Source organism: Oncorhynchus tshawytscha, linkage group LG04 (assembly GCF_018296145.1).
Source record: "Oncorhynchus tshawytscha isolate Ot180627B linkage group LG04, Otsh_v2.0, whole genome shotgun sequence".
Classification (NCBI taxonomy): domain Eukaryota; kingdom Metazoa; phylum Chordata; class Actinopteri; order Salmoniformes; family Salmonidae; genus Oncorhynchus; species Oncorhynchus tshawytscha.
Window position 1 is genome coordinate 57,616,496 of NC_056432.1, and position 13,085 is coordinate 57,629,580.

General features: G+C 42.1%; 1 protein-coding gene across 3 annotated transcripts in view; it reads left to right on the top strand.

Annotated features, from left to right (window-relative positions):
* The window catches only part of LOC112249084 (phosphorylase b kinase regulatory subunit beta), an 82,050-nt gene that overhangs the window by 2,487 nt on the left and 66,478 nt on the right, over positions 1–13,085 (top strand). For all 3 annotated transcript variants that reach the window (XM_024418728.2, XM_024418727.2, XM_024418726.2), the window contains 2 exons: positions 717–803; positions 9,326–9,464. In XM_024418728.2, the coding sequence (XP_024274496.2) occupies positions 717–803; positions 9,326–9,464 (226 nt within the window). The remainder of the gene's footprint in view (positions 1–716; positions 804–9,325; positions 9,465–13,085) is intronic.

Consider the following 13,085-nt stretch of genomic DNA (forward strand, 5'->3'; position numbering starts at 1 on the left):
GGAAATGTGGATTTTTCAGTACCTGAGGTATTGACCCAAGGTCGATCCCATTAAAATGTAAATCACTCCAAAATAAAATTTGTCTGAAATAGTGGTCCAACAGATGGGGCTCCCCTGAAATTCACTTGGTTCTGAAGAAAGCTTGAAATGGTGGCAAGTTCCATTATATTTTAAATTTGTGCTCAGCGTATGAAATCACACTTCTTGCTGGAGGCTTGTTTTGATATTTACAGTGACTAAATGTGAGTTGGAAATGGGGCCATGTCGTGATTGCATGCGTCAATGCATTGTGGTTTTTCTGTGACTTGGACTGTTCATTGTATTCTGACGGAAATCACAAAAAATGACTGATACTGATTTACTTTGACAATGTGTTTAGGATGTTGCTCTTCAATCCCATGTGTAGTTAAAGTCTTCATTATCTATAACCATTCTGTAAAATATGTTTAGCATTTAGGTCTAAATACATTTGTTTCTGGAGATGTGTGATAGAAGTGCTGATAACTAGGAACCTTTGTGGCATCAGTCTTACAGCCTAATACTCCCCAAGTGCTCATGGGAGTCTTTATTTGACATATAGTTACTGTAGTGTGTGTCTCCAGAGTGTGTCGGAAAGTACCATTGAGGCACCTGAGACATGAACAAATGACCTCCAATTGAGCTCTAGCTCAACAATGAATGTTCTGTCAAGAATTGTGTTTTGTATCTCTCCTCAGGCTCCATCTATGAACCTCTCAAGCTCTCCATTCTCCACCGGGAGGATGAGCCACTATGGGAGAAACTTGACCGCTACTACAATGCGGGTAAGCACTGTGATTGTAATTAAAGTACTTACTATTTAAAATCCTTGTTTTGAAGACGTCCTCAAAGGTGGGGTCCTTTGGGCTTATTCGTCTACTTCTAGGGAGTGTAGCTTTACAGTATTTAGGTTTGAAATATGGATTTAATTTGGTATGTTACTCTTAGGGCTCTATTTTAACAAAGCTGATGCAATGGTAAATCTAAGTGCAGGTGGTAGCGCTATTGTTTCAGGGATGTGTTAGAAATATTTGAGCTATTTTCACTATCACAATTATTGCCACGAAAGGTCTGGGTTTTGACAAATAAACAAGTTGTGGATGTGTTGAGGCTTGGCCCCTCACTGGCCCAATCAGAATGTGCTCCATGGCAAAATATGTGTTGCTTCAGGTTGTGTATTTACAGACTTTTATGTATTGCCTTGGTAACAACTCCAATATCAATGTTAGTCCGTTATAGTTTTTTAAATGGCTTACAGAAACAAAATAACAAAATGTAGAACTATCCCATCTTTCCTCAATAGGTTAACTTGAACCCATTTGCAGTCCACAGGGTTCTGAGTAATTGCATGGCTTCAATAGCATTCCCACTGATATAGAGGTGAGGCCTACTGCAAACTGAATTATGGCTGAGCATGGACATGCCAAACATTGTCATTAAGCAATATTAAATTAATTATTGATAATGCCTAAAAAGAGAACTAATGATTCTAATCAAATTCTTAACTAAACAAAGAAACAACTTGTTTTAAAATGTCACACTTATAGGCACCATAATTTCGCTCCGTGGGCATATAATATTAAAAAAACACAGAATATGGAGGGTTTTACGCACATCCAAAAATCAAAAGCGGGACCTGCATGGCTAAAATAATGTGGTCCTGCCTACAATGCATAGATAAAAGTGTTTTACTCCTCTTTAACTTGATGTATGATTACTGCCCCGTAGCACTCACGTCGGTAGCCATGAAGTGCTTTGAAAGGCTGGTCATGGCTCACATCAACAGCATCCTCCCGGATACCCGAGACCCACTCCAATTCGCATACCGTCGCAACAGATCCGCAGATGACGCAATTCTCACCTATGTGAGAATGCTGTTCATTGACTACAGCTCAGCGTTCAACACCATAGTGCCCACGAAGCTCATCACTAAGCTAAGGACCCTGGGACTAAACACCTCCCTCTGCATCGGGATCCTGGCCTTCCTCATGGGCTGCCCCCAGGTGGTAAGGGTGGTCAATAACATGTCTGCTATGCTTAACACTGGGGGCCCTCAGGGGTGTGTGCTTAGTCCCGTCCTGTACTCCCTGTTCACGACTGCGTGGCCAAACACGACTCCAACATCATCATTAATTTGCTGATGACACAACAGTGGTAGGCCTGATCACCGACAACGATGAGACGGGCAGTGTGGTGCCAGGACAACAACCTGTCCCTCAATGTGAGCAAGACAAAGGAGCTGATCGTGGACTACAGGAAAAGGCGGGCCGAACAGGCCCCCATTAACATCGACGGGGCTGAAGTGAAGCGGGTCGAGAGTTTCAAGTTACTTGGTGTCCACATCACCAACAAACTATCATGGTCCAAACACACCAAGACAGCCATGAAGAGGGCACGACAACACCTTTTCCGCCTCAGAAGACTGAAAAGATTTGGCATGGGTCCCCAGATCCTCAAAACGTTCTACAGCTGCACCATCGAGAGCATTCTGACTGGTTGCATAACCGCCTGGTATGGTAACTGCTCGGCATCTGACCGTAAGGCGCTACAGAGGGTAGTGCGTACATCCCAGTACATCACTGGGGCCAAGCTTCCTGCCATCCAGGACATATATACTAGGCGGTGTCAGAGGAAGCCCAAAAAATAGTCAGAGACTCCAGTCACCCAAGTCATAGACTGTTTTCTCTGCTACCGCACGGCAAGCGGTACCGGTACGCCAAGTCTAGGACCAAAAGGCTTCTTAACAGATTCTACCCCCAAGCCATAAGGCTGCTGAACAGGTAATCAAATGGCCACCGGATTATTTACATTGACAACCTCCCTCCTTCCCTCCATTTTTTAAAAATATTTTATTTTTATTTTTTACACTTCTACACAAATTACCTCCAATACCGATACCGGTATCCCCTGTATATAGCCTCGTTATTGTTATTTTTTTGTGCTACTTTTAAATGTTTTTTAACTTTTAGTATATTTGGTAAATATTTTCTTAACTCTTTCTTGAACTGCACTGTTGGTTAAGGGCTTGTAAGTAAGCATTTCACAGTAAGGTCTACACATGTTGTATTCGGCAGAGGTGACAAATAATGTTTGATTCTATTTTTTTGATATAATAAAGCTTTGGTGATTAAGCTTTGATGATTAAGATTTATTTCCAAGCGGTCTCAGGAGCCAAATCCTTTATCTACTTCGCGATTGCATTGGGCAGACAAAAAATAACTTAATTGAGGAGGGGAGGCTATGCTTGGTTTTGAATTAAAAACCAACTTGAAATGTATTTTTTTTTAATGTTTCTAAATACGAAGTATACAGGTACCAAAAGCACGTTAGGCTACTTTAAAAATATATATTATTATAATTTAAAAAAAAAAAGTTTTTACTTCCCCTTTCTCCCCAATTTCGTGGTACTTTTGTTAAAACCAGCTTTTGATTGGTCGGCACTGCCTGAAATTAGCACTTTGGATCATGTTTTTAAGGACACACCTCAAATATTTCCACTCCGCCCATCTGACTGTCAGCAAGCGGATTTTCAAGACCCGATAAATTGACAAACCTGGCGTTAGGGCTGGAACTAGCCATTGGGAAATTTCAAACTAATGTGCATTTGATACTAGCGCTGCCTTAACACTACCCGAAAATAGAGCCCATGGGCTCTAATCTGAGTCTGTCTGAGTCAGGTCACGCCATTTTCACAAGTTACCGCACCATTGGCAGACATGTCACACCCCATTGGTCAGTTGTGTTGATGACAGGGGGTGCATGGATACAGCGTGGCAACAGATTTCATGACTTTCTTCATTAAAGGCAGGACACCCTTTGCTCAGTGTGGAAACAGAGGAAGTGTATTGCATTACATTGTAATTTTATGAAGGATAGAATGTAGTCTATTGTGATCTGTGCTTTGCTGTGACCTGGGGCTGTGGTCTAAATGCTATACCTATGTTCAAGACCAATTACTTTTCAAGGGCAATACAGCTTCTATTATGTTTTATGTTGTGAGCCTATTTGAATAAAGGAAAAATAAATGTTTGTTCTACTGAAGACGGGCAACAAAGATACTTCAGCGAGTTATCAGATATTGCCCATGTTTTTGGGGAGCAAACTTTATCAATATGGTGTCATGCTTCATGTTTGAAAATCCAGAGGGTTGTATTATTTTTGTATCCACTCCGTAGGCTAGTATAAGACAGCTGTAGAGAAAAGACAGCATACTTGTGAAATTTTTATGAAAAAGGTTTCCCCGACGTGAGGGTTGTTTCACAGGCTGTCTAGGTTGAAATGAGGATGCTACAGGAAAAGCAGCCAAGTGAAAGACAGTAGGGGAGCAACTGGTCCCTCATCTGAAACCAGTCCTGCAGTGTGAAGTCATGGTGACAGACATCCCTAAAGAGAACAACATATCAATGTTTCCCACCACCTGGGCTCCCTGGATGAAAGTGAATCTCACTCATTACTCATGAATTTTGTATTCATGTTACCCCTTTAGCTTTTATATGTTTGGTGCATGTTTTGTTCTCCAAGGTAAACGGATGCAATTTTAGCTTTTGCAATAATGTGACAGCACACTTTTTGTGGTGTATACTATATTGTAGTAATATTTTACACAGTGCTTTTCCCATTCCCTTTTCTGCTCAGTCAGATTGGTCAAAGTCCAGAAAGCTTTAGATTGCTCTAGGTGAGGTTGTGAGTGATTTGTTCTACTAGCAATGAATGAAAGAGTACTGCAACAATAACATGCATCAAAGCCCCCTGTTGCTCTCTCAGAAACGTTCTCTGTGAGATAACAATATGTTGAAATGGTCTTGCTTAATTTTGTGGTCTGGACATAGCAGTTGAATGTGCTTGCTTAATTTTAGCAGGGAGCATAGCAGCAGTTGTTATCGCCAATGCACAGGCCAGTGGATGAATACCTTCTTTTTGGCCTCAGAGGTAATGAAATGATGATTCGATTTCCATTTTCTACCAAAAAAGTGCAATTGTAAAGCCAGTGGCATTACATGCTCTTAGGATGCAGTGTGGACTTATTCCCTATCATTCCTGAGCAAAAGACATTAGGGACATCACTGTCCCTCACAGTTTGTCTTCTTTTTCTCCTGTGTGGGCCTCGGGTTTCTTATTTATGTGGTAATGTGGCCACACTCCAGTGCCTCTTATTTCATTCTCACACTTGATTATAGTGGAGGCATAGGGCTCGTATCTGACACTGGCTCGGGGAGATTAAGAAATGTTCAAATGAGCTTTATGTTTTGTTGTGGAGGTCTCTTTTACCTCTTTCTTTCTTTCACTCACTGTCTGGGAGCAGAGGAATGGCCCATTCTAAGAAACAGCGTTAGCTGTTGATTTAGTGGGACATTAGGTTGATGGATGATAATATCATCATATGAGACTGAGCAACTCCAACCTCAGTTTATTTGCAACTAGAGTGCTGTTGTGTCTTTTGGAGTTAGAGAATAATAACATATTTTACTGTGGTTTTGATTCAGAGGAGTCTTACTAAGGTGCTATTTTTCTTCTGATGTGCCTCCAAATACATTATATTGCCTTTTCCAAATCTAAAGCAGAGATTGAATGTGAGAAAAGTGAGTCAATGTAGGTTACATTTATGGACCCAGCAGCCGAGTTAGCCGGGCTTGGAGCAGAAACAGTTGAGTCGAAGAGTCAGATGATCAAATCAATTCAAATTGTATTTGTCACATACACATGGTTAGCAGATGTTAATGCGAGTGTAGCAAAAGGCTTGTGCTTCTAGTTCCGACAGTGCAGTAATATCTAACAATTCCCCAACAACTACCTAATACATACAAATCTAAAGGGGTGAATGAGAATGTGTACATGTAAGTATATGGATGAGTGATGGCCGAGTGGCATAGGCAAGGTGCAATAGCTGGGATAAAATACAGTATATATGTGATTATGAGTAATGTAAGATATGTAAACATTATTAAAGTGCCATTATTTAGAGTGCATTGTATGACGTGACTAGTTATCCATTTATTAAAGTGGCCAGTGATTGTGTCTCAGTGTAGGCAGCAGCCTCTCTGAGTTAATGATGGCAGTTTAGCAGTCTGATGGCCTTGAGATAGAAGCTGTCATACAGTCTCTCGGTTCCAGCTTTGATGCACCTGTACTGACCTTGCCTTCTGGATGGTAGCGGTGTGAACAGGCAGTGGCTCAGGTGGTTGATGTCCTTGATGATCTTTTTGGCCTTCTTGTGACATTGTGTGCTGTAGGTGGGTGGGGGGCTGCTGCCTCTGCTGTTTCCTGAAGTCCACGATCATCTCCTTTGTTTTGTTGACTTTGAGTGAGAGGTTGTTTTCCTGACACCACACTCCGAGTTCCCTCACCTCCTCCCTGTAGGCCGTCTCGTTGGTAATTTAGTAATCTTGTTGGTAATCAAGCCCACTATTGTTGTGTCGTCTGTGAATTTGATGATTGAATTGGAGGCGTGCATGGCCACACAGTCATGGGAGTACAGGAGGGGGCTGAGCACACACCCTTCTGGGGCCCCAGTGTTGAGGGTCAGCGAAGTGGAGATGTTGTTTCCTACCTTCACCACCTGGGGGCAGCCCGTTAGAAAGTCCAGGACCCAATTGCACAGGGCGGGGTTGAGACCCAGGGCCTCCAGCTTGATGATGAACTTGGAGGGTACTATGGTGTTGAATGCTGAGCTGTAGTCAATGAACAGCATTCTTCCATAGGTATTCATTTTGTCCAGATGGGATAAGACAGTGTGCAGTACGATGGCGATTGCGTTGTCTGTGGACTTGTTGGGGCTGTATGCAAATTGAAGTGGGTCTAGGGTGGCCGGTAAGGTGGAGGTGATACGATCCTTGACTAGTCTCTCAAAGCACTTCATGATGACAGCAGTGAGTGCTACGGGGCAGTAGTAATTTAGTTCATTTGTCTTTGCCTTCTTGGGTACAGGAACAATGGTAGACATTTCGAAGTATATGGGGACAGCAGACTAGGATAGTGAGCGTTTGAATATGTCCGTAAACACACCAGCCAGCTGGTCTGTGCATGCTTTGAGGACGCGGCTAGGGATGCCGTCTGGGCTGGCAGCCTTGTGTGGGTTAACACGTTTAAATGTTTTGCTCACATCAGCAACGGAGAAGGAGATGGGGGATGCAGTCCTTGTTAGCGGGCTGCGACGGTGGCACTGTATTATCCGCAAAGCGGGCAAAGAAGGTATTTTGTTTGTCTGGCAGCGTGACGTCGGTGTCGTGACATGGCTGGATTTATTTTTGTAGTCTGTGATTGACTGTAGACCCGGCCACATACGTCTCTTGTCTGAGTTTTTGAATTGCGACTCCACCTTGTCCCTGTACTGGCATTTCGCTTGTTTGATTGCCTTGCGGAGGGAATAGCTACACTGTCTATATTCAGACATATTCCCAGACCTCTTTCCATGGATAAATGTGGTGGATCGGATCGCGCTTTCAGTTTTGTGCGAATGCCTCCATCCATCCACGATTTCTGGTTAGGGGAGGTTTTAATAGTCAGTGGGTACAACATCTCCAATGCACCTCTTTATAAATGCATTCACCGAGTCAGCGTATAGGTCGATGTTGTTCTCTGAGGCTGACCAGAACATATTCCAGTCTGCGTGATCAAAACAATCTTTAAGCGTAGCTTCCGATTGGTCAGACCAGCGTTGAATGGTTTTCGTCACTGGTACATCCTGTTTGAGTTTCTGCCTATAAGACGGAAGGAGCAAGATGGCATCGTGGTCGGATTTGCCGAGGTCAAAATAGGTGGTATTTATTAAACAGTGCAGATGACGAGAAGACTGGATCCTGAGGTTATTTACAATAGCCTACAGATGATGATAAATTATGAAAATGTGTTGAAAGAAAGTACAAAATAATACATTGGCAAATACTATAATAACCAGACAAAATCACAGGGCCAAACGGCCGTAATATTACACATCTGAGCTGGGCTGTGTTCAGCAAGAAAACAGAAATAGCGCTGTTTTGAACAACCGGTTGAAGAACTTGTGCCTAAAATCTGTGAATCTACTGGTACGCGCTCACTAGAAGCTAGTTCACAATGTTGGTGAGACAGTGGTGAGGAGAAATAGGTTGGTGTTTCCAATTCTGGCGTTTATTATTTATATTACCAAGCACATATTTTAATGGACTAGCAATATCATAGTATTACAAGGAAGTATCGTTGGAAACAAAATAATAAATTGTTCAGAGCATGTGGGGAGAAATGGCGGGAAATGAACACAGCAATTTTTCAATCAGCTTTCTTTTTACATTCACAATGCCAGGGGAAGCCCCAATACGATGCTACTTTTTAACTCTGGCTAACATATGAAATTGGCCAGAAGAAGCACTGTCCGTTTGTGTTTTTTTCCCAAGCAGCCTCTGGGGTCAAAGTAATTTTCACTGCCGAGTTACTGAAGGGTTTATTAATATTCTGCTTAATTCCCTCCATTGCCTCTTTATCCCGGCTATGCTGACTTTGTCTCTTTGAATTGACCCGGACTCTCTTTAACAAACGATCTGGCAGAATGGATGTTCCCTTCATTTGCTCTGGCATAATGTGGTGATGAAAAATGAAGTACCCTGTTCAGACAGATTATTCATCTGGAGGGGTAGAGGGTGGTGCGGTGACAGATACATTCCTGTGATTCCAGGCCTTCTGTTTTAGTGTGACTTTATTTAAGTTAAATAATATTTAGAGGATTTCCATGAAGATAAACATGTGTGCCACTCTGGAATGTATATGACCTGAAGACCGAAGTTATTGCTACCTTCACATGTGCAGTAACACACCTTGTTAGGATGTCTGGTTTTACAACAATAACTACACAACATACAACTGTTTAACATACCTTTATTTTCCATTCCATTTCACAATTTGCAACAACAAACAATGTTAATGGCCCAATGTAGCCATTTTTATATCAAGTCATTTCTGGGTAACAATTAAGTACCTTACTGTAATAGTTTTCCACTACAATGGACAAAAAATTATTTATCAATCAAGAATTTAGCTATGACTGTCTGGGAGTGGTCTGAGTGGGCAGGAGAAAGCTTAAAACTGTCAGAGAGGTTTGTAACTCTCTCTAACCAATTTACCGCACGGTGACGTCACCAGGCAAGCCTAAACTCTCGCCCACGCAAACAGGCTGATTCGAAGGTCCTGTGTAGATTGCATTTCTAACCAACAACTATCAGGAGAGAACACTGGTCAATGTTTGTTTCATCAGCTGTTGTACAATATTACACACAACAAAAATATAGTTGAAAGCCTGAGGGATCACCCTGTCTCTCTCTTGTTTCTCTCTCTCTAGTGAAGACCACCATTCTGAACTACCAGAGCCCGACCACTGGCCTCTTCCCTACCAAGACATGCTCCAGCTGCAAGGAAGCCAAGGTGCGGGACTCCCTGTATTGTGCAGCCAGTTCCTGGGCCCTGGGTCTAGCTTACAGGTAAAAACACACACACACACACATACACTGTATCCACAGCCATCTTAGATCACTGTACATTTGAAAGTTGATCTTAATAATTCATCTAGTACAACCTTAGTTAATGGGCTCCGCCAGGGACCAATATTCTTAATCAAAGCAGACGGCTTTTGTAATGCCAAGGGGGTGCTGCGTACTGCTGCTGCCCACTTAATAGAGCATCCAGACTGCACTGAGTGCACAAAACATTAGGAACACCTGCTCTTTCCATGACATAGACTGACCTGGGGAAAGCTATGATCTCTTATTGATGTCGCTTGCTGAATCCGCTTCAATCAGTGTAGATCAGGTATTCCCAAACTGGGAAGTGAAGTGGTAACGAGCAAGCAGTTGCTCCCGACGCCACTTGGGTACACTGCAGCATCCACCGAGAGGCTCTTGCCGCCAAGGGAATGCCTGACCACTTGAAAGATGTTTTGGACACTACAGTGAAAATGGTTAACTTTGTTAAAGCAAGGCCCCTGAACTCTCGTGTAGTTTCAGCACTATGCAATGATATGGGCAGCGACCATTTAATGTTTTTACAAGCTGGTTATCAAGGGTTCAAAGTATTGACCCGTTTTTTAAAATTGAGAGACGAGCTTAAATTTTTCTTTACTCACCATCATTTTCACTTGTCTGACCGCTTGCATGATAACAAGTTTCTCACACGACTGGCCTATCTGTGTGATGTTTTTTCTCACCTGAATGATCGGAATCTAGGATTACAGGGACTCTCCGCAACTATATTCAATGTGCGGGACAAAATTGAGGCTATGATTAAAACTTCTTAGGGCAGCAATCCCGTTAACGGGATCGATATGACAACAGCCAGTGAAAGTGCAGGGCGCCAAATTCAAAACAACAGAAATCTCAAAATTAAAATTCCTCAAACATACATGTATCTTATACCGCTTTAAAGGTAATCTTGTTGTTAATCCCACCACAGTGTCCGATTTCAAATAGGCTTTACAGCGAAAGCACCACAAATGATTGTTAGGTCACCACGAACCGTTAGGTCATCATTAACCTTTGATGATCTTCATCAGATGACACTCATAGAACTTCATGTTACACAATACATGTATGTTTATAGTTCATATTTATATTAAAAAATCTGAGTTTACATTGGCGCGTTACGTTCAGTAGTTCCAAAAACATCCTGTGATTTTGCATAGCCACATTAATTTTACAGAAATACTCATCATAAATGTTGATGAAAATACAAGTGTTACACATGGAATTATAATATACCTCTCCTTAATGCAACCGCTGTGTCAGATTTCAAAAAAGCTTTACGGAAAAAGCAAACCATGCAATAATTGAGAATGGCGCTCAGAAAAAAAAATGATTTGCCATGTTGGAGTCAACAGAAATCAGAAATAACAATTTAAATATTCCCTTACCTTTGATGGTCTTCATCAGAATGCACTCCCAGGAATCCTAGTTCCACAATAAATGTTTGATTTGTTCGATAATGTCCATTATTTATGTCCAAGTAGCTACTTTTGTTTGGGCGTTTAGTGCACAAATCCAAACGCTCATGCAGATCCAACGTCCGACGAAAAGTTCAAAAAGTTATATTACAGGTCGTAGAAACATTTCAAACTAAGTATAGAATCAATCTTTAGGATGTTTTTATCATAAATCTTCAATTACGTTCCAACCGGAGAATTCCATTGTCTGTAGAAAAGCCATGGAACGCAGGTCGCTCTCATGTGAAATGCGCGTGACCAGGACCTGGCTCTCTGCCAGACCACTGACTCAAAGAGCTCTCAGCCGGCCCCACATCACAGTAGAAGCATCATTCAAGTTTCTAAAGACGGTTGACATCTAGTAGAAGCCCTAGGAAGTGCAACTTGAACCATATCCCACTGTGTATTCGATAGGGCTGAGTTCAAAAACTACAAACCTCAGATTTCCCACTTCCTGTTTGGATTTTTTCTCAGGTTTTTGCCTGCCATATGAGTTCTGTTATACTCACAGACATCAAATTGTTTTGTAACTTCAGAGTGTTTTCTATCCAAATGTACTAATAATATGCATATATTAGCAACTGGGACTGAGGAGCAGGCCGTTTACTCTGGGCACCTCTGGGCACCTTATTCATCCAAGCTACTCAATACTGCCCCTGCAGCCATAAGAAGTTAAGAAGTCGGAGCTCTTCTCTGTATGCATTAACAAGGATCACACACAGGTCTTTTGTGTTCAAATGATCTCAAGCTTACGGACAATGTCAAATGTGATATAGCAAAGCACCTGAGTGAGTTGGGTGCGCAATTACGCAGGTACTTTCCCGAAACGGATGACACAAACTGCTGGATTCATTATCCCTTTCATGCCCTGCCTCCAGTCCACTTACCGATATACCGAAATTGCAACAACCGGTTCTGTGAACATTTTATTTAATCAGAAGCCACTACCAGATTTCTGGATTGGGCTGCGCTCAGAGTATTCTGCCTTGGCAAATCGCGCTGTTAAGACACTGATGACCTTTGCAACCACGTACCTATGTGAGAATGGATTCTCGGCTCTCACTAGCATGAAAAATAAAAACAGGCACAGACTGCGTGTGGAAAATTATTTAAGACTGAGACTCTCTCCAATACAACCCAACATTGCAGAGTTACAGTATGTGTATCCTTTCAAGCACACCCTTCTCATTAACCTCTGAGTTATTCACAATATTTGATGAACAAATAGGGTTTTATATCTAATATGGTTAAATAAAGAGCAAAATTATTGATTATTATTATATTATTATTTCTGCCCTTGTCCGATAAGAGCTCTTTGTATCTTCTCACGAGCCAGGTTGTGACAAACTCACACTCATTCTTATGTTTAATAAATGTTTAGTTTACTGTGTGTGTGTGGCAGGCTTACAATGATGGCAAAAAAACAACATTTGGGAGTGCGCTGACCCTTGTGCTAGAGGGGGTACGCAGCCGGAGGTTGAATGTTTGAAGGGGTCCGGGACTACAAAAAGGAACCACTGCTGTAGATGAACTGAAGGAGACATGTTAAATAATTCTTAAGCCATGAGTCAACTGAGACATGAATTGTGTATGTGTGCCATTCAGAGGGTGAATAGGCAAGACAAAAGATTTAAGTGCCTTTGACTGGGGTATGTGCCAGGTGCACCGGTTTATGTCAAGAACTACAATGCTGCTGGGTTTTTCACGCTCAACAGTTTCCCGTGTGTATCAAGAATGGTTCACCCCCAAAAGGACATCACGCCAACTTAACACAGCTGTGTTAAGCATTGGAGTCAACATGGGCCAGTGTCCCTGTGGAACGCTTTCGACACCTTGTAGGGTCCATGCCCGGACAAATTGAGGCTGTTCTGAGGGCAAAGGGGGGGGGGGTTTAAACATCAACAGCACTATATTTCCTTCAAATGTTTCTCTCGTCTCGAGGCACAATCCTCTCACCTTCAGACATTCTGTATCTCTGATTATGAAACAGGTCACTTTTTTATTTATTTTGTAGTAATGTGTTCTTTACTTCATATACTGAGGGCTCAAGTTCAAGTGGAGATCTGAGATACTCAAAATAGTCAGGGACTTTCTCCACTAGACCTTGTAACAAAGTGCTCTTTCAAAA